Source organism: Netta rufina (genome assembly GCF_964035555.1).
Source record: "Netta rufina genome assembly, chromosome: 15".
Classification (NCBI taxonomy): domain Eukaryota; kingdom Metazoa; phylum Chordata; class Aves; order Anseriformes; family Anatidae; genus Netta; species Netta rufina.
In genome coordinates, this window is record NC_140138.1 from 10,358,311 (window position 1) to 10,380,575 (window position 22,265).

The 22,265-nt window shown below is 39.7% G+C and overlaps 2 protein-coding genes across 2 annotated transcripts; one reads left to right on the forward strand and one right to left on the reverse strand.

The window, feature by feature from the left end:
- Nucleotides 1-262: 262 nt before the first annotated feature.
- On the reverse strand, nucleotides 263-10,965 carry CRYM (crystallin mu; the record flags this gene model as incomplete). The annotated part of the gene is made up of 8 exons (XM_084296259.1): nucleotides 263-2,450; nucleotides 3,116-3,200; nucleotides 3,891-4,012; nucleotides 6,158-6,341; nucleotides 6,871-6,972; nucleotides 9,280-9,342; nucleotides 10,399-10,549; nucleotides 10,793-10,965. The coding sequence occupies 8 exons, from the start codon at nucleotides 10,963-10,965 to the stop codon at nucleotides 2,386-2,388; spliced, it is 945 nt and encodes a 314-aa protein (XP_084152385.1). The 3' UTR covers nucleotides 263-2,385.
- Nucleotides 10,966-11,491: 526 nt separating this feature from the next.
- Nucleotides 11,492-21,965, forward strand: UQCRC2 (ubiquinol-cytochrome c reductase core protein 2). Its single transcript, XM_084296351.1, has 14 exons — nucleotides 11,492-11,647; nucleotides 13,039-13,131; nucleotides 13,240-13,389; nucleotides 14,282-14,346; nucleotides 15,328-15,384; nucleotides 15,756-15,880; nucleotides 16,399-16,496; nucleotides 16,920-16,977; nucleotides 17,140-17,235; nucleotides 18,093-18,292; nucleotides 18,560-18,640; nucleotides 19,195-19,271; nucleotides 20,748-20,901; nucleotides 21,724-21,965. Exons 1-14 carry the CDS (start codon nucleotides 11,612-11,614, stop codon nucleotides 21,805-21,807), a joined length of 1,374 nt encoding a protein of 457 aa, XP_084152477.1. The 5' UTR covers nucleotides 11,492-11,611; the 3' UTR covers nucleotides 21,808-21,965.
- The last annotated feature ends 300 nt before the right edge of the window (nucleotides 21,966-22,265 follow it).

Sequence of the window (22,265 nt, forward strand, 5' to 3'; positions counted from 1 at the left end):
ATCACAATAGAGCAGAGCAGTCTGTCTGTTTTTCCCTTTACATTGTGATCACATTTACTGTAACAGCAGTCAGCGCAACAGCTTACTTTCCTCCTGATCTTCACAACAAACACTACCCAGAACAGACAAACAATGGATAAAAAAACGAAAGTCGAATGGCAGTAGCTATTTATTTTTAACATAAATCCAAGTTACACAAATCTTGAGACAGTAATCTGTAAGAGAAGAAAACATGGAAATTAAGACTATTTTTTACCCTTACCCCACCCCCAAAAATCTAAGACAACATACAAGCAACTTCCATTATAATTGAATTGAATCCTCTTCAAGAATTCAGAAGTAAAATGCTGAAACCAGGCTCCCAGACCCTCCTATTGCCAAGGAAAGCTGGGAACACTGTTTTCAGACTCAGGTCTTTGGACTGGCTCCATCTACTTTTTAAAGTGCATAGTCTGTAGATGAGTACATGTGAATATAAACCGTATGTCTGCTTCCCAAACACGGTACCTCATCTGAAATTACAAATTTTTATCCATACAGGCACAGAACTTGGACAATATTCTTACAAATAGTAAGTGCAAGTGTCCATACAGTTCCTGAAGATAGAACACCTAAGGCTGTCACATTTGCCTCATGCTAGTGGAGTTCTCCGTCACTGAAGTAACAGGCTCAGCCAACACACATTTCTGAATGCTTCATGAATGACACAAAGAAAAAGACATGTCTAAAAATACACAGGTAACTTTGCTATAATTAAAAAGTGTAAAATATAGTAGAGAAATATCTGTTCTTGTTTCCACTGATATAAACAAGATCAGTGGAATTACATTTTTATCCTCGTGAACACATCCTTTAGCCCCATTCACTTACTGGTCTGGTATCCTTCCATCCTGAAGTTGTATACATTACAAACTCTGCCACTTACTAGCTTTTCCAACTAATTTACGCCAAGCTTATAATTTGGAGTATTACTTATGCCACATCTGCACTGTACTCATTAACATCTTCTACACTTACTTGAGCACCATCAGAGGCTGTAACACTAACTGCTTCTGAACCGCCTTCCTCTTGCTCCATTTATTCTATGTCATCTAATCCTTCCACAGAAGGAAAGAATAGCCTACATGAAATAATATGCAAGATGAAATAAAATTTCACAAGGCACAACTCTAGCTTGAGACAGGAATTTGTTTCCAGGGCAATGGCTATTTTTCAGATGCTCAGTCTTTCATAAGGCAGTTGCATAACAGCACAGAACTGGAACTTCTGTAGAACGTCCCTGGGCTCCTCTTTCAAGAAAGGATCATTGAAATTCCTGCTCCAGCAAATACCCACTGGCATGAAAGAACAATTACCAAATGATGCATGGTACGGCCAAGATGAAAATATTTGCCTGTATGCTTGAAGTTTATCCCACTGAACTCAGCATTGTTTCAACCTTCAAGAAACTTAGAAAACAACTTACAAACACAATAGATTAACAGGAAAATCTCCCAAGAGAATACAGATAAAAGTTCAGTCAAAAAACATTTTTAGTGCTCACATTTTGGATGACTCCTTGCAACAAGAAAAGTGCAAAACTCCAAACATGAATGTACTAAAAAAGGTACTGCATACAGTTTTCTCACAGTTAAGATGTACATAACAGCAGCTCCAATTTTGCACTCTTTGAGCCTTCCTGAGCCAGGTCTTTTACAGAAGCAAATCTAACCATAGGGAAGATTTGGAAGATTTTAACCATCATTCTTCATAAAAAAGTCCCACTCAGTAGCGTGCTCTTAAATGGAAATCAATTGTATCTGAGGGCAGGAAGTGAGGGCTGTCGGGGGCTGGAAGTAAGGATGGTGACTTCTAGACCCCAGCCTGAGCTGGAAGGGAAGATGCATGCTTGAGCCTAGGTGGGCTGTGTCCCCAGGAGAGACTGAAGACTAGGTAACTGCCCATGCAATAACAAAACCACGGTGGTATTTGAAGTACCATCACAGTTAAACGTCAAACTCTGTTCTCTGAACTGCTGTCTTCTACCCTGTAGGAATTACCCCTCTAGAAGCATGAAATCTACCCCCAGGTTCCTGCTACAGAAATAATTAAAGAGGAAATGCACTGATTCCAGAATTATACCAAAATACATAAATACCTGTTAATGTCAATGCAAATATCTAACACTTGGCATTTACATGAGATATATTTACTAATAATACTGAAGGTATCTAACACTTGTCATTGGAAAACACGTGACAGTTTACTTTTCATTCTTGAAAGTTGTAGAAGGGCTGCATTCAGACAGGATTGCTGCCCTTCTTGTTAACAAAAAATCCAAGGAAACTAAGTGCAAATGATTTTCTTCATATTTTATGGCCTCGTTGGCATCGTAGACTTTCCTCTTTAGTTAGCAGCTGACCAGGAATCATAAACAAATTTTGCTGCTACTGTATCTTCAACCGCCATCCCTGAAAGAGAATTAGTCATCTTCAAACAGTGCTTCAGCTGTATTAAATAATACAGCTTCAGAAGGAAAGAGAAAGACTTAAAAAGTTATCTAATTGGACAGGAACAGGATTAACTCCCCAACCCAAACACCTGCAGTGTTATGTTCAAAGTTATTGCCACCATGTAATTGTGTGTCTGATATGAAGTTAATGTAATAGCAGGAATCTCATTTTCTGATTCAGTGTTCACATCACAGTTTGACCCTTTCAGATACATCATACAGCTCAGAACATGGTAACTCATCACCACTCCTGTTCCTTTCCCCAAACAGCAGCCACAACACTACAGTGCACTGTCACATTATCTGTAGGTTGGACAGACTTCAGAGGCATGACAACAGGACATTCATGTTGGGGCTGCCTTAATAAACATTGCATTCATTTTTGAATAACTGTGAAATGGAAAAGGTACTTTTCCTATTGTTTGCTTGCTTTCTTATCTCTTTTCATTACATCAGTCCTGCTAAATCAATAAAAAGAGAAAATGCAAATCACAGTCTAGTTCCTTTTGTAGAACGTGTTGCCACTGCAGTTTTAAAGATGATCAGCAGTTTTCCCACGCATTGGGGACCTAATAAATAACAAGGCATTGTCTTCTGTCAGGCTTGCACACAGGAGGGGCTTACCTAGTGATTTAAAGACCGTTGTTTTCTCAGGCAAGGCTGGTTTTGTACCTTTCAGTACCTCTCCCAGCTCAGCAAAAATCTCCGCCTGTGAAAAAAAAATACATATTTATACAGAAATGTAATATTCATATGTACATTAAAACTTTTTTTTTCCTGAGTGACTTCAAATGAAACCCCTCCAGTTCTGCTATCCCATAACTGATTCCTTCCTGTTGAAAAGCAGACCAGTATTCATATCAATAATACAGAAACTGGAAAGAAATCTCAGGAAAGTGGAATGCTTTTCAGAGAAAGACCATTTGTCAGTTTCCTCAGTAAATAAGCTTTTCAGAGTGGATAGCTTGTTACCTATCCAACAAAAGAGATGGGGCTTCACATACCTTACTTGATCTGACCCTCAGAAGTGAAACCATATTTGTTCTGTACAAATATTAAAAGAGAAGAAGAAAACTCCAATAAACCTAAAATAGTCTCTTCCCATCAAATTTCTGCAAATCAGTAACTGCCTGCTTGGCTTCTGTCATCCAGTCTCTAGGGGCCAGATTTGTGTCAGTCACACTGAAATCTTATGCGAAAGTTACAGGTTTTAACAAGAAGATTTGAAAAATATGCAACTACCACCAAATGGTGCAGGAAATGTCCAGCTTTCAAAACAATACTTTGTACACAAAGACCAATGCTGAAAATATGCTAACGCCATATGGTGCCATGTAATGGTTAATAATGAATGCACATGGTTCTGTCAGAGAAAGTCCCTCATTTAAAAAAGCCTCACCTTTGATAATATAACATCTCCTGATTCAGTAAGAGCAGCCTCTCTGGAATCCACAAACAGAACAGAATTCTTCATCAGTTCATCATCCAGTTCTCGCCAGTCTGGTCTGCTTGCTCCAACAGCTGAGACAATAAAAGTAATGAACTTGGGAAGAACGTTTAAAGTGAATTCAAAACATGTTTTGTCCAAAAGACATGTGTGAACTAACAATGGACATTACTGTGGAAATATAATATACAGTCTCACATTGTCACTGATGACATGCTCATTGGTTTAAAAAACAAACAAACAAATAAAGATGCACCTGAACAACTGGTAAAGGCTGGAATTTCTCTCAACCTGGCCTCAGCTGTAATGCCGACGTGTATATGGCCCATTTCTGTAACGTGCTGACTCCTTAAATTTTCATTAGTGTCAGTTAAAGATTACATTGCATCCAACCCTCCAAAAGCATTACCGTTATTAAAACGTACAGCAACCTTGACCTCTAGTCAGATAGATGCTGCTGCTGACAAAGGTCTTGTAATCCTCGTAAGCAAACCCTGGACTACTGGAACCAGTAAGTCATTGCACTTCAACCTGCTGAAGCATTAAGCTGCAACTCTCTGTGAAGCAAATCTCACAGAACTGAGGTTCTTCGCTGGCACTGTTTCCATCTCTTTGGTAGAATGGTCAAACTGCTCCTACCAAGTAATGCTAAGAAGACAAAGGGGAGATAGCACTCTTAGCCCTTCCTCATCACATATATTTCTTGTATGGATGTGAAACTGTACGTGTAAGTACAAAACAAACAAGCCTTTGTTAGCAGCACTGAGCATGGCACCAGTACTTAACTGTGACATAATTACTCTTTTCTGCTTACAGAAGGCACCATCAGAACAGACCACAATCATTTGGCAAAGCAACTCAGGGAAGATAATCTTAAGGTTAAACAGACTACATCTCTTCTGCAGACAGTGGCCTCAGTTTCCGTGACTGCCAACTTAAACGATGGTGGCTGTTTATGTGTCACACCAAAACTAAGTTAACTAACAAAGCTTCTCTAAAACATTTTATATTTGCCAGAAGATTATCCTTGGCCAGACACTCTGGGTAGCTGAGGCATAAGAAAACCATCTCCCTTTGTCCATTATCTTTTGCACCCTCCTCCTCTTTCATCAGATCATTGCCAAATGACCTGAATTTTATCGTCCTTCAATTTGATCCAGACTGCATTCATGTTACATGTCTATAGAGACAAATAAGATTTGAACAATCCCTCATTTATCCTTAACAGATCAGAAACAAAGTAGTTTGCAGCAAAGACCTGAACAAGTAGACAGCTGAATTTTACTAACCAAGATTTTTAAACTTACAGCTTCTATCATCTCCTTGTTACACTGTAAGTAGTACAAAAAGAGCAGGTTATACACAGCTAGAGAAACTAAAGAAGTTAAACTGCTTGATTTGTCTTAAGTACAGAAAGATCATTACAAACTTTTCATAGGTTAATGAAAGTTTTACTGTAGTCAAACGTTTTCTAGAAGTGTCTGACCGTTACGGAATAACAGATTCCATGTTGCCTGAATGCCTAAATGGAGAAAGAAAAAGAAGACAAAGAAAGGAAAAGGTTTTTCGTGTATGTGTCTCTTCAGTGACTGTAGATCTTAATTGATTTTGGTTGTACTTCTGACTACCATGCCGTGACATAACACAGACAGCATTCAATGATAAAGGACTAAACTGAGTTTGAAAAATTGGTAGGATGCTGCTAGAATGTGGGAACTTACTTTAAATCGTCCCCTTTGACAAGTCGCTTTTGTCTCATTACCGTGCCATTTGGAAAGTTCACAAGGTCATCTGAATCAGGCGCACAATTAAAAAAATAAACAAATCTCACCGCATCCAGAAACTCTGAACAATAAGGTGATAACATCACAAAAAGACAGGAAAAAAAAAAAAACAAAACCTCCCTATAATGAGAGGTCAAACTATGAGGTTCTTACTTGGTTATTGCATTTATTATTATTTTTTTAAACTCCAGTAAAAATCAATGTGATCAGCCCCAAAATGAACAAATAGAGGAGCTTATGAAAGTGGATGAAGGAAGGATGAGTGCTACCAGCAAAACAACAGACTGAGCAGGAATCACTTAGGAAATAACATTTTTGTATGGGCTATTTAAATGGAGAGCAAGTGAACGTGAAATAACAACACAGCAGCACAAATGGTGTATGTGAACATACATGATAATAAATATGTCCTTAAATGATGAGAACATAGCATACCATTGATATGGGCACCTGGTTTTACCCACTCTCCAAATAAAATTGGTGTTGTTGCCATGGTGACTGTTATAATCACATCAGCCCCTGTAACTGCCTCCTGAGCAGAAGAGCAGACCTGCACCGGACCATTAACTGAGTTAGCAAACTTCACGGCATTCTCTTTTGTGCGATTCCATATCCTGACCTTCAAGGAAGAAAAAAAACAGATCAGCCTGGAGAGTTTCTCCTTGTTGAAACAGAATAGACTTTGTTTCAGTTTTCAGTCACATCAATCCTAAACTTTTTTTTTCCCCTTTAACATTGCCACCATATAAGTGAGAAAATTCCATGGGTGGGCAGCTACATTTGAATTGGCTTTTTTGCAATGCCAGAGTAACAGCTCCTTGTCAAAACGTATTTATAAAACACAAGGATTTCCAATAAATACATTTAATGGAAAGTCACAGAAAGCTCACCCAAACATGGCATACATAGTAAGATTTTCTCAGGGAAAAAAACACCACCTGAAACATGACTTTGTTTCCAACACACTTGGACCAACATTTGAGCAAGAAATTTTACAGGTGTTCAGAGTATTATTGTGTTCTGCGTAAACAGGATCAAAAACACCGTTAATCTCTGAAGTGAAACTTTGTCTGTAGCATGTTTTATTTATACAATATCCTCCTGAAATATCACGGACAAAAAAGAACATGCCCTGCTGTGTCCATTACCTCTTTAAATGTAAACAACTCCATGAAGATTTCATAATGGCTATATGCTTGAACACCAGCTCCCAAAATACACAGCACTTCTGCAAAAGCCGGCATTAACAACTGAGCGGTATCAAACATACAAAAAAAGCATAGGTAAGACAATATATTAACAGATAAGAAATAGGTATCAATATACTACAAAAAGAAAGCAGTAATCTTAATCCATTTAAACAACAAAAAATGGTTTTATGCAAAAGCTAGTATTAAATTCCTAGTAATAGAAATCAATATTCAATAACCACTATATATGTATATATATATATCTATATGCACACAGATACATACAGTAATGCAAAAGCTAGCGTCAATAGCACCAAAGTATCCTTTGGCTTGATTCTGGATTTTAATTGTTCAGGTTTGTTAAGTCCGAAATTCAGACTTAACATCCAACAGCGTGAACCAACGTAGATTCTGGGGCCTTAGCACACACTACTATTAGTATAACGTATCACATCTTTGGGATTAATCAAGTGTAAAACTGTAGTGTTGATGTTCTGTACTGGCTGAAAACAAGCATTACTTTCAGGTTCCTCTCACCCCTTGTTTTTTGTCTTTTCTCCTACACTGCCCATGTCCACATTTGAAGTTGTGAAAGCAGTGGGCCCTTTCAACGTTTTTCCTCATACATAAAATATGTCCCCAGATACCCTGTACTGCTACATGTATTTATTCTGTATCCCAAAACACAACGATCTCTAGATCTAGACACAACAGATGGTGAAACTCCTGATTTACAAGTCTGAGAAAGGAATTTTCTTAAAAACTGTATCTATGCACCATGTACTGCAAAAACAGCAATGTGAAAAACAAGATTGAAATGCAGACTTATGGCTGGTTTTGGTTTTCTGGTTTAGTTTTTGCCTGTGATTCACCACTATTTGGCAAGGGAGAAGAGAGGGCTGCTGGAGTCCAGCCCTAAGCTATCCTTGTGTCTTGTTTATGCATTTGCTGTGGCCACTCACTTCTGTATAAAAAGCTTTTGAACTGTGTAGGCTCTCAACACTTATTCTGCTGTAAGAAAATTGAAAAAAATCTCATTGATCACATTTTTCAGTAGCAAGAACTCTTTTTAATGTTTCTTTCAAAGACACAGAAGCACTTATTTCAAAGGTTCCTTGCATAAAAGCACTGGGTCTTTAAAAAGTGAATGCCATAAAGGGGACAAGATGACAACTATGAGCTAAACTCAAACACTCCTGAATAATTCCCAAAACAGCAGACAATAATGAAGGGTCTGATCGTGAAGTCCCTTTAGCAGCCAAACTCCTTTGAGGCCAGCAGAGCCCTGACTGTGTAAAAACTGTTAGAACCGTCTAAGTAGAGAATAGATGAAATGAATGAGGTCCTCTAACCTAATGTTTGAGGAATCCATTGTAAATTGTTCTGTCCCTTGGGAAGCTCTTGGGGACAGGTTCTTCACTCCAATTTTATGTCAGTTTAGTTCTATTGCCATGGATAGATTTAGGCTGGCATGAAGACAGCCACTAACGAAGTGGTGAGGTCAGCCTTTGGTCTGATGTAAAGCTGACAGGTGAAAAACAAAAGTACCTTTCAGCTCTGGCCCTCTTCTTACTGCCTCGTTCTCTGAGGTGAACACTAAAATACTGCTATACAATGGAAGGTGACTTGCTCTCTACCCAGTGCTAGGGGCACAGCCAAATATTGTTTTAAAAAAGAATTTGACAGCAACAATTTCCAACTGAAACAATGTAAAGCAACATACACTAAGATTTACATCACCTGTCTTTCAGACACTGAAGTTTATGGTTGTAGTCAGGGCTAGTCATCTGGACATCTTACAGTGACAGAGAAATTGACCAACAGATACCTCTGGACAAGTCCACCAACTATTATAGACATCACCTGTCTTAAGAGGACCCACACTGCCCCCCTTTTTCTTCTTTCTCCAGGTCCAATGAAACTCACCTGTACTGGCCTCATAGCAGAAAATACACATCTAAACAAAACTGAATACGTTACCACAGCTTTATCACCCAATGCCATAAGAAGCATGTTAAGACAAGCACAGGAGAAACAAAAAATCAGAGGAAACCAAAGCAAACTCCCTGAAGAATGCAGAATGAAGCACAAAAACACAGCACAGATTCCTCGTGCCATCACATACAAAATTTTAAAGCCAAACACAACTCACAATTAAACGAGAAAATAGTGCTTTAAGTTTTCCCTGAAGGTACGTACATTATTTCTAACTTGAAGTAAACTGACACACAGTGAAAGACACGTCACTCTCTCTAGTTACTTGATATATATAAATAAATGTGTGTGTGTGTGTACATATATATATATATATGGTGGTGATAACACCACAAACCAAGTCCATTCTGATTTAGGAAATAGAAGACATACCTTGGTAGCTATTGCAGAAACTGCTGCGGTTCGTTTTGCTGTAATAACACTGCCATCTAGAACCTTTTAAAAAAAAACAAAATGAGACTGAAACAAACAGTGAAAACATGTATAAAGGCCCAATATTTTCACCAAGTTGTGAATTATATGCATTAAGTTATATTAAGGGCATAGACAAAAATATAAAGGTCAGTAATTAGTACTACAGCAACCACAAAGCACATGAAGCCCATGTACAAAGTGGGCAGATCGCCTGCTTATTCCAGTTCTTTCATGCCCTTCCACCAGCACAAATTGAGTGAAAAATGGTCAAATCTGAGCTACTCCTAACTCACATGCAGGTGCACTTCACTTCCTTGGTTTCCAGTATAGGGACTGATACAACTGCAATACTCTGCACTCTGGTACAATCAGGGACCAGCTCAAGCTGGCAGTAATTCTTGAGCTGCACTGCTTTATCCTGTAATAGAAGGGTGACAGAGAACCATGGAACTCCTTGTGCGTGTATCATGCATGGGAGGACATTCCAGTCTCAAAGTGTATTAACTGCTATGTATAAATGATTTTTGGGCCTTTAAGACAAAGGATGTTTTTTCAATACAGTGTAGAATGAAAAGCTATTATACTTTTCATGACCAGTTTTTGTCCTTTAATAATCACCATTACAACAGTGTAATTTTTAAGAATGTTGGCCATTTTAATTATTAATTAAAAAAAAAAAAAAAAAGACCATGAATACTATTCCCTTTGATACCAATTGCATTTCTCTTTAGATTTAGGCTTAAGATGGTGCAAGATTCTTCAATAAGCAAGCCTTTTTCCTTCAAAATTCAAGGTAAACATTTCCAGATCATCTCTCTCTTCTAGTCACCCTGAGAGCCAACAGACTCCCTTCAAATCACAAATTACAGTAAACAGCTAACAAAAGGACACAGAGTACTGTTTAACACGCATGAAAGATGTAAGACCTCCAGCCAAATTCCAATTAGGCACAAACACATTTTAATAATGATAAACTTACACCAGTTTACACCAGTGAAGTTCAATGTCTACAAATTAAAAGGGAAAGCTGGCAGAACATTCACAGAGGAGGATGCAGAAGTGTTGCACTCAACTCACAGCTTTTAAAGAGCCGTTGGTTGGGTCAAACAAGAGGACAGTCGCTTGGTGAGAGGGAACAGAAGAATCTTTCTTGTGCTCATAAAAAGTCACCAGCTTGGTTGTCAGAGCATCGTCTGCAGCGCTGTAAGCAGGCATAACTCCCAGGTACCTTTCAAAGAGGATTACTTAATTTCAGCATCAGAGTCACCGAAACGGTTAACATCAAGCGCTTACGGGGAAGTTAATCAACAACTGGGTACCACCACCTTTCCCCGACACTTTGATTTCACCCATCCCTCTCCTTCCCCGCGGTGGATCCGACCTCCTCCCTCTGACAGCGGCCACGGGAAGCATCACCCCCTGCCCGGCCCGCTCCCCTGGCAGCCCGGGGAAGCCGCCCCGCTCTCCTCACCCGCCGTGAGGCCGCACCGGCACCACGGCGCGCACCGGCTGCACGACGCCCCCGGCTGCTCCGGCCGAGAAGTTGCCCAGGGCGGCCTCCAGCGCCGGCAGCAGGAGGCTGGCGCGGTGCAGGTGCTTCTCCACCTCGTCGCTGCCGATGAAGACGGGCGGAGCCGAGCCCATGGCGAGCGGTGGGGCCGAAGCACCAGGCAGAGACACGGGGCTGAAGCACCGGGCTCTATCCCCACGGCCGCCGCTAAGTACCCGGCGGCTGCCACCGCCCCCCGCCCCTCAGCAGCGCCGCCCCGCGGGCCCGGCCTCCCCCTCCCTCAGCCCCCCGCGCCCGGTCGCGCGTCCCGTAGTCCTCGCCCGCTGCAGAGGCGCTTCGCACCCCACACATAGAAACAGCGGGCGGTGAAACGGCCCCGCTGGGGCTTAAGCGAGCTCCAGAACCCCGAGAACGGCCGCTGGTCCCCCTCAGACACTGCCAAGAGACGGGGCGGCTGCGAGCGCCACCGAAGAGCCGCGCCATGGCTCGCTTCGGGCCCCCACAGCCACAAAATGGCGGCGCGCCCAGAGACCCCCAGCCCCAAGATGGCGGCGCGCCCCACAGCGCCCCGCGCAGGCCGGGCAGATACGGCCCGCACAGGCCGGGCAGACGCGCCTCGCGCATGCGCGCAGCCGCCCCCGCCTGAGGAGGACTTTTACCCGCGAGCAGTAGAGTTGTCGCTCTCGGCTCGCTAGAAAGTCGCGGCGGCGCAGGGCTTGCCGGGAAGGCAGAGTCTTCCCCCGGGGCAGCCATCTTGTTCTCCTCAGCGGGCGCGGCAGGATGAGGGGCTTCGCGGGGGTCGCGCCGGCTCTGTCGGTGAGCGCGGGCTGAGGGGTGCGGCGTGTGGCGGCGGGCAGGCGGAGGAGGAGGATGCCAGGGCGGTTGTCAGGGTCCTGGTGGCTGGTGAAAGCCGGCCTCAGGGCGGTGAGCCCGGCCGGGCCGCGTCGGTGGGCTCTGGGCGGGCGGAGCGGGCAGAGCTGTGGGGCTGCGAGTGAGGGGGCAGGGGCAGGAGGACGGGGCCGGCAGAGGGCGAGTGGCGGAGCGGGAGCGGGAGGGGGCGGCTCAAGGTCAGGCAGGCCGCGGGCACGGCTCGGGAGGGCCTCAGGGCAGCTCCTGCTGGGCCGGGGGCTTCTCCCGGGGCTCCCCCGGGGCTCGGTTCGGCGGGGAGGGGGGTGAGCGGCCTCCCGGCGGTGCGGCTCGCCAGGGGCGCTTTTGCCAAGGTGATGCCCTTGGCGAGCGGGGCCTGGCGGCGGGGTGGTGCTGGAAAACGTCCCGGTGAGGCCGGGGCACGTCCTGGGGGAGCTGCCTGCTGGAAATGCCCTCAGGGGATTCTGTGTCAGAATGCTTCGAAGTCAGTTGTAGGTATACACTACTAGTTAATAAATAAGAAGGCTTAGAGGTTAAGATTAGATATCTTAACGAATTTGTGGTGAGGGGAGAAAGGAGTTTTTTCTGGACTCGCAATATGTTAAATGGTGCCTATGGTGAAGTAAGGGCAGTACCAGTATTGCTGTCCCTACTGCTGACTGCAGTGGTGTGCCTGTCACTCAGTTTTTTACTTTGAGATGTAAGGGGGTGAGGGTTTTTGATTTGAGAAGAGCAATAAATACGCTTACTTCACAGAGGAAAAAAATGTGGAAGGGAATAGCATTTAAGATTTGAAATCAACATTAATGTCACTTCAGTTGCCACCTACTGAAAGGGAAAGTGGTTCAATTTGAAGGCCTACTTCTAATTATTGCTCTGCAGTTTGGGGACTTGCTTCTGTGTCCTATTTGTGCTCAGTAATCAGTGTAGATAGGTTGATATTCTGACTCTGAGTTGAACTGCCTGTACCACATAAAGTTATCTATGAAGTTATCCTGTGTTCATGGGGTTTACTTAGCTATTTGTTCAGTTAAATCCTATGCAGTAGTTTTACAGACTATATAATGTCAACAGAGATTCATGCTATGGGACAACAAAAAGAAAAATAAGCTTTCCTAAGTACTACTCATTGAACTTCCAAAAACCTTTTATAAATCATTGTACAGATTTCAACAGTGATGTAAAAATGACTGGAGGACTTAACAGGAAATAACTGTTTTTATTGTGGGACTTGAAGTTGTTTGTTGCATTTCAACTTTAAATTAATTTGCTTCTTCAGTATGCAATGTAACGTGATGAACTAATTCAGAAAATCCTTTCTTTTATGCTTTGTCCTCTAGAAGAGACTGTACTCACTTAAAGTAGCTCCTAAAGTTGCACCATCAGCAACTGCTGAACGAGTGAAATTATCTCCAGAGTCTGAGGATCTGGAGGTCAGTATGAATACTGGTATTTTTTATCTTTTTATTTATAAGTCAGTCAGAGAAGACCTGTGACAGTATTTCTAATGGATCAATAAACCAAATTTTATTTTAATGCAGATCACAAAATTACCAAATGGCTTAGTTATTGCATCTCTGGAAAACTTTTCTCCAGCTTCAAGAATTGGTGTGTTCATTAAAGCGGGCAGCAGATATGAAACCACTGGTAACTTGGGAACTGCTCACTTGCTTCGGCTTGCATCTACTTTGGTAAATTTTTATTCTCTGTTACTGTTTTTGGCGATAGATTAAATGGTGGGAAGCTTACATGTATGAGTTCAAAAAGAGGTGATATGGTAACATGTAGCATACGTTATCATACAGCGCAGAAAACAATGTACGTTGATAGTTGGTTACTGGGCTTAAATGCAAGAAAAATGCCATTACTTCCTGGATGACAATGTTATTTATTTGGCTCTGTACTTTTTCATAGTGTCTTAAATTATGTACACAATTCAACTATAATAAACTTCGCATGTAACTTAAGCTGCAATAAAAGATAATTCAGATGTCTGATAGAAACTCGCCTGTATGTGTAGAATGTTTCCAAATAGTTGTTCTATGCTTTTCTCAGTTGTTATCTGGCTGTAGCTGCGGATGCTTGCACACCAGCCGGATTGTGACAGAGTTACTCAGCACTAGTGACTGCTGTGAAATGTATTCTCAATCTACTTCAGTTTCAGGCAGAAAAAAATAATGTCCTAGCTGCCTATTACCTCCTTCCTAACCAATGCCAGAAGTCACTTTCCCCAGACAGCTTGTAGCCTAACAGTATGTGTAGGCATCTGTTGTCCTGGTTGTGTTAAGGTTATTTAAGTTAAAAATCCTATTAAATGTTTGATGAAATTTGGTTTATTCTCATGGAATGGGACTGGGGAGCAACTATGTGAGCAATTACATTAGAAAATCAGAGCAGATGATAGAAATGATAGCAAGGATGCAGTAAGTTGGCTTAACTTTTCTTACATATATAATGTTTTCTGTATAAATGAATAAACAGATACTGTTTCAAATCTGCCTGAGTGCTGAACCACCTCTGGCAAATTTGTTCTTAAAATAGCTATAATTTTATTAATTTTTTTTCCTATTTCGTTTTTAATAGACTACTAAGGGAGCATCTTGCTTCAGGATAACTCGTGGCATTGAAGCTGTTGGGGGTAGCCTAAGGTTTGTAACCGCACATAAACCTAATCTATTTTGGTAAGATAAAAACAAGCTACATGACAAAGGGAAACTTAAAACAATAAGCATTAAAATATGTAGGTGGATAAGCTCAGCGTGGGAATGGTGCACATTGACAAGGAATGACTTTTGTACTCTCCTTTCACTAAGGTTCAAGAGTGCACACATGATTTGCATTTTAAATAATAGTTTTATGATTTGTACAGAAAGCTTAATGTGCTTTCTGCAGTTTAAGTCTTCAAGATTAAACTTGCTGAGGTCTGCTGATATTTTTATTATTTTTTCCCTTCTTTTGTGAATAGATAACACTCATACTGCAGTTTTGGGAACAATTCAAGCAGTTGCTGGATTTTGGGACTTGAGAGTTTAAAGCGTAGAAAACAAAACCTAAGAGAGAAAAGAGGGATCTAGCTGTACCTGCTTTCTTGCATTGTTTCTTGGAAATTAACCAGTAAGATTATTTTATGTAGAATTTGGTTAAAGACAGATTTAGATAAATCTAAACTTTACCCTTTTTGTTAAGCAAAAAAATATGTTGAGGCAAATGAAAAAGACAGACTGTTCTCTGCCCAAAGAGAATTATTTCTAAATTACCTTGCTTGCTATTTATACATGTTTTTCGTGTTTGGCTTTTCATGTTTTGGCTTTTTTTTTTTTTTATCTTGAATTATGATGGTATCCTATATTTGGATAGTCACAAGGCACTTGTTATAACCTGAATATACTTGCTATTACCTGAATACCTAAGACATGGGTTTTAGGTATATCTATTTCTCCTATAGGACTGTGTGTATCAAAATGCTCCTATTACCATTCCTTTAAACATTCATCTGGAACAGAGTTAACCTGAACTTGTATTCTAGTCAATACCTTGCTGAAAGCTTCAGACTATAGGGGAATATGTGTAAAAGTCAACGTCTTCGTATGCTCTCTGCTAAAATGGCTTTTGTATTTTTTCTTGTTTAGCGTGTACTCAACGAGAGAGAAAATGACTTACTCTGTTGAATGCCTGCGTGACTATGTGTAGGTATCCAGATAAACTGTAAACCAAATAATTGTAATTGCTCTGTAGTAAAGCAGAGACTTACCATTTTAAAGGGTAGGTGTTACTCTAGTTTTAATGTCGTGGTAATAAATCAGTAAATTACTGCATTAATATTTAGCTTCTGTACTGCATTAATATTTAGCTTCTGTTTTTCTCTTACAAGCATATGAATGCGGCAGAACTGAATTAGAACTCTCATCTGTCATACAGCTGTGCTAATAACTACTCTGGCTTTAGTGACATACTCTGTTAATGTGCTTCTTATTGGGTGGTTTGAGTTGCTTTCAACTAGGAAAGAAATACATGCTACTTTTGTTGTGTTTAATCCCTTTGTAACTTTTTTCTCTAGTGACACAGTAATGGAGTACCTTCTAAATGTCACCACAGCTCCAGAGTTCAGGCGATGGGAAGTATCTGATCTTCAGCCACAATTAAAAGTTGACAAAGCAATTGCATTTCAGAATCCTCAAGTTGGTAGGTGTATTTTCTGATCAATGTATTGGCTTCATGGGAGTATCTTCAAAATGACAAACTTTGGAAAACTTTGCTTAGTCACCTGGTTATTCCATTTTTCACCCTTTCCCTGTTGATAGGTATTGTCTTTCTGTTGCTATGGAATTTCTTAGCAAATCCATGTTTTTTTTTTCCAGCTCATATATAACAATGTTACTGTTTTTTACCACTCTCCATCCCAAAAGAAAAATGAACAAACAAAAAACAACTGTATCTGCAGCTTGCTGATGAGGCTCAAAAAGCATTGAGCATTTACAAGTGTTTAGTGTTTTTAAAAGGTAGAAGTCTGCAGACTGTTGCTTAAGGACTTGTCCAATACTGAGTTTTAGCTTATTACAGTCCTGCTACTGCAGATCTTGTGGATGAATGCCTTAGTGTGGAAGTGGACCATAGCTCAGTCACTGGTGTAACATTTAGATTCATTCATAATGTTCATTAAAAGTAGCTATTATGTTAGTCATAAACTTTGTTCCTCTTAGGAGTGCTGGAAAACTTGCATGCTGCAGCTTACAAGACTGCTCTGGCAAACCCCTTATATTGTCCAGATTACAGAATTGGAAAAATTACATCTGAGCAGGTAGGATTCTTGTGTTATAAGTCTGTCTTAGTTTCCTTAATAAGAATAGTTGATACTTGACAGAGAAAATTAATTTAGCAAATATATAGTAAGTATTTATTATCTTATTAGTCTGGTGCTAAACTAATTTGTAGCCTTGATGCTTTTAGTATTGAGTTTAGAACTCATATTCACATTTAAAAGGGTTGTTAACATCAGCGGCTTTCTGTTGATAGTAAGGCTGTCAATGAAATGTGTCTTGTATAAAAGGGTTTTGTGGCTGTCACTGGAAAGCATGTAAAATGCTGTTCTACAGACAGTTCTTGGAAACATTGGAGTTGGTTGCTTTAGGAAGTATAAGGTCTGAACAGTGAATGTCAGGAACTTGCTTTTCATTTTTGTTCTTTATGCCAAATACCTTAAAATGTGACTTTACTGTTGCAGCTTCACCATTTTGTGCAGAACAATTTCACAAGTGCGAGAATGGCTCTTGTAGGAATAGGTACGTATGTTCTTTAATGGACACTGCAATTCATAAGGGAAAACTACTATAGAAATCTGAGTTCTCTGGAGAAGAAGATTGTTATGATAACACTTATGTTACTGAAAAACTATAGCAGTTACGTAACAGTGACATTACTTGGAATAATCTATTGCATTGCAGGTGTAAAGCATTCTACCTTAAAGCAAGTTGCAGAGCAGTTTCTAAATATCCGAAGTGGAGCTGGTACTTCTAGTGTAAAGGCTGTCTACCGAGGGGGTAAGTAAGTCTTCTGTACCTGTTCTGAATGATTTGGGGGGATTACTATAAATGTAGTATTATTTAAAGTTACAGATGAAAACTATGTAGATGTGCTAAGCGTTCTGCATGGGAAATAACAATTGAGTGGTATCTCCCACCTAGATAAACAGAGGATTTTCCTTCTCCCCACCATGGAAGGTCCTGGGATAAAACAGAACCTGTGTCTTCAATAAAGCTTTACCTGCATGATCATTTGTTCTGTGAAGTGGAAAAACAGGCTGGCATATATTTTTTCTTGGCATATCTGGGAAGATTCCCTTAAAAATTGGGAAAGGTAGAGAGTAGTTTAAGAATGTCTAGAATCAGTTGGAGACTGTCTGTTAGGGAAGATATGTTAGACTGTGTTAAGTGTTTCATAAAAGACAAAGCAAGGCTTTGTCAGAATTATGAACAGAGGGTACAGTACTTTTATATATTTGTTATCTGGAGACTCAGTTTTATCATCTTATACTTTTAGGATCAGGCTCAAATTAGGTGTAGTAATGTACTTGGTTTTATGCTTGCAAGACATTTTTTTGAACGCAGGGGATCTCATTAAATGCTTTTTTCAAAGGAATGTATTTGTTTTAATAAGTGTTAAGAGCAGCGTCTTAGGGTTGTAAGGGGGTTTAATGATTAGGAAGCTACATGATGACCTACAGCTTACTAACAGCTTCTTTCTGTCTTTCCTGACTATGTATGCAATAACTTCACAACCTGACTTCTCCATCACAAAAATAACCCCGGGCAGAAGTGTTTCCTTTCCATACCTCTGAATGTGTAGCAGTTTTTAACTGAATGCTGCATAATTTTTTATTCTGTTACTGTATTTTTAGGAGAAATCAGAGAACAGAATGGTGATAGCCTTGTCCATGCTGCTGTTGTAATAGAAGGAGCTGCTGTTGGAAGTGAGGAAGCAAATGCATTCAGTGTCCTTCAGCATGTTTTGGGTGCTGGACCCCTTATCAAGAGGGGAAGCAATGTTACCAGCAAACTGTACCAGAGTGTTGCTAAAGCAACTACTCAGCCATTTGATGTAAGTTCAGAAAGTCACTACACATGTTTTAAGCAAAATGCATGCTATCCTTTGAGAGGTTACTCTTTCCAGCTAGAGTCTTCATTAGTTAATTCTCGCATAAGGTAAAATATTTCAGAGGAGGCATTCCAATGTGATCTTTCCTTTGCACAGGTGGAGTCTAGCTTCCTGAATTCCAGTATTTTGGATCCTTATAGTAATTTCCCTATGCTCAATACCGAGTTGTTCTGCTACTTGAAACAATAGATGATGATGTTTGTTTTTCAGGCTTCCGCATTTAATGTTAATTACTCTGATTCTGGTCTATTCGGGTTTTATACCATATCCCAGGCTCAAGATGCTGGGCAGGTGAGTTGCCGATAAGAATTTAAGTATTAACAACCTAACTGACAAAATAGTGCTTTGGCTTGAGGCAGAGACTAATTTTTCTTAAATACAATTGATCTGCCTTCTTGTATGACAGTGCTGCGTGTTCGGTTACAACATTTCTGTAGGCTGGCAATGAGACTTACTTTCTCAAAAGTACAAATATGTAATATGAACTAGAGCTAGTAAAGTACCATGGATTGTTGATTGTAGAACTTGAAATTTTTAAACCTAAGTAGATTGTGATGAGCATGCCAGCTCATTAAGCTGACAGAACTAAATACTCTGAAAAATGGTGAGGCCATACAAATTAACATGGTGTTGCAATTCAGATCCAGACAGCTCTTTTTTAATCATGTTTTGGCATTTATGGGTGTTTTTAGTTTTGTTCTAAAGCTGTTCAATATTGAGGCTGACCTAACAATCCTACTACTATCAGCTGCTTTCCCCTGAAGTCTTTCTAAATATCAGATAATAGGAATAACATGTTTAAATTAAATGCTGGAAGAAATCTTATGTGATTTAATTTTTCTCAGGTCATTAAAGCTGCTTTGAACCAGATGAAGGCAATTGCTCAAGGCGGTGTCACAGATGAAGATGTCACAAAGGCAAAGTGAGTAAAGGACCATCTAATGTGATAGAGAGGTTCCTTAACGTGCAGCCACTTGTCAAGCACTTGGGCTGTTCTGTACAGCAGGGCTTGTATAGTGCTGTAACTATTTCTATTGTGAAATGCTTCCTTTTCTGTGTTAAAATTGAAGCACTATCAATAGACTTTATTTCCCCTGAAGCTACACTGATTCTCTGTTAGCGGTATGTCCTCATAAAAACTTGTTCAATAAATGTTAATATTTTCAACTAACTGTTCCAGTGTAAGGAATTTGCAAGCATCAACAGATGATGTTGTTTTAATCATACTCCCTTGTACTAAGGCACTTAAATTAGAATTCTAAAATACATTATTTAGGTAATTCCCTGTACAGTCACACTGCAGTAATTCCTGAAACAGTCATATTAAGCAACTACGCCCTTCTGAATCTTCTAAGAATAGCAGTAATGAGGATTTACAAATGGAAAGCACTGAATTAGTGATATTACATCCAGGTGCTCTAAATATATTTTTCCCTTAGGAACCTTTGAGAAGGTGAAAATTGCTGTCAGAGGTGTAATAATAGCAGAGTTTTGGAGTTCATGATTTATAGAGGGCTATACACATTTAGTGAGATGGCGTTTAATGCTACTCAGAGTTTAAACTGCACTGAGCCTCTAAAGCTGTAATTGTACAATACAATATGGTACAGATTCACTCAAGTAGAAAAACAAAAATGCTGTCTGCTGTGTATGTGAAATGCTTATAGGACTCCATGTAAATCTTGATTACAGAATACATAAGCTAGACATGACTAGTTGTGCCATAGTCACTTGTAGCTAAATGGTACACATTCTGTTTTATATTTGTTTTACATGAGTGACAAAAAATTCTCAAGGTCAGTGATGTTTGTAGAATATCGCAATTCAGTCAAAAATAGCAAGGTACCTAGTCCTATTCTATTGAAATAAACTATTTTCTGCCACTAACCCTTTTTTAATTAAGATTTTCTTGAGTAGCAGTAAGACTGTCTATACCAGGAAAAAAAATCACAGTATGAATCTGGTGTCTTTTCCCAGAAAATTGAACTATTCTACAAGGAACATTTACAATCACTGCTGCTTTACCATAAAATTGCTCTACACACATCAGTTCTTGATAAGATGTAGGCATCAATTTCAAACCTGATTTTTTAACTTAATAGGTTTTGTCTAATTTGTGAAGTACTTGTATTAGTTACTTCAAACAGAAACAAATTTTGAGCTAGAGATCTCCTGATTGCGTGGGGTGGCTGATCATTCCAAGGCAGGTGGTATTCCATTACCCTGTTGATTTCATGCTTTGACTATTTGTGGTGCCTTTTTCAAGCATGAAAGGTTTCTATGGTTAGGAAAATCTATCAAAGTCTTGAAAAGTTAAAATGCTAAAAACTCATTGCACTTGCAAGGGGTGGTAATAACAGAACCCATGTGCTCACTTGCTTAATGCTTTGTTTGGCAGAAATCAGCTGAAAGCTGCCTATTTGATGTCAGTGGAATCTGCAGAAGGTTTGCTGAATGAAATTGGCTCCGAGTCATTGGTTTCTGGCACACACACATCACCATCTGTTGTTGCTCAAAAAATTGACTCAGTATCCACTGCTGATGTTATGAATGTAAGTATGTGTCAGCATTTACAGGTGTTTCTTAATCACTGTGTAAGATTTTAATACAAAAGTGGTGTTCATTTGTGTTTGTTTATAAAACACACACGTCTTTTCTTTTAAGCAATTAGCTTACATATACCAGTTGTCTATCTTTTGAGGCCTTTATTAACAGAAGGCCCTTTAATTCAATTTAAAAGACTATATATTTATTTATATAAAGCCAGTGTAGCTGAGAGGATCAAACTGCCAACCAGTATTAAAGGAAAATGTGCTATGAGTTTCAGTATGGGCAGCTCTGTGTCAAGACTTCTAGGATTCCTGAGCTTAGAATACTTGGTGCGCTTAATAAAACAACTAGGCTTTCAGTGATAAGCTGATATAGCAGCAAGGTAATTCAGAATAGCAATGTAGTTTATACTTGAAGCAAATTCCATCCAAAAATCCATCAGAGAGATGTTTTAAGACAAAACTTATTTTTCTAGTCATCACTTATTTGTGTTGCAGTAGTAACTAGCAATAGCTTTAGCAATAAGGACAGAACCACTGTATCTTGTGGTGGTGTAAGTAGAATTCTGGGAATATCCACTTCCAAAGATTTTATGCCTTTTATAGCTAGCTGTCATTCTGTCATTCCCCTTTAAAGTAATGAGGAGCTGAATTAGGAGCAAGTAAGCTTAGACAGCCAAATGAAAACTGTAGACTCAATGACCTACTATAGTAGGTCATGGAGTCACTTATTTCTTTTAATGACTTGAGGTTGAGGCTATGAGTGGCAGGAAACTCTGTTGTAGTGAATATATCCTTACATCAATTTTTCTGATGTGTTTTCAGGCTGCGAAGAAGTTTGTCAGTGGGAAGAAATCCATGGCAGCTAGTGGTGATTTGGGAAATACTCCTTTTCTTGATGAGTTGTAAAAACAAAGCTGGGATACAGTTTCATGATGGACCTGAACTATAAATCACCTGTGTTCTAAATAAATTACTACATTGTTATTTATGAATTCAGTTCTTTCAGGAAATTAACCTGGTGTAATTGTGGGCTTGCACTCATCAAATAAAGTGCTGAGTTCATACATTGTGTTGATTTTTTTCACTGAAAGTGGTATCTAAAATGCTGGCAAGTCTGGCCCTGTATGTTTAAGCTAAAACTGCTGTGAGAAAATAAGGTAACTTTTAGTTGATGTAAAAAATATGTATGTCAAAAATGATCCTTGTGATCCAGATGAACCTTGTAATCATTACTGGTTGTCTATGTATTCTTGTATAGGAACAGGAAAAGCTCTAGCAGAACTTTGTATCTGCACCACCCTTGTGTTGCATAAATGAAGAAACTTACTTTCAAAAATAACTATATTATAGCTTCTTAGAGATTA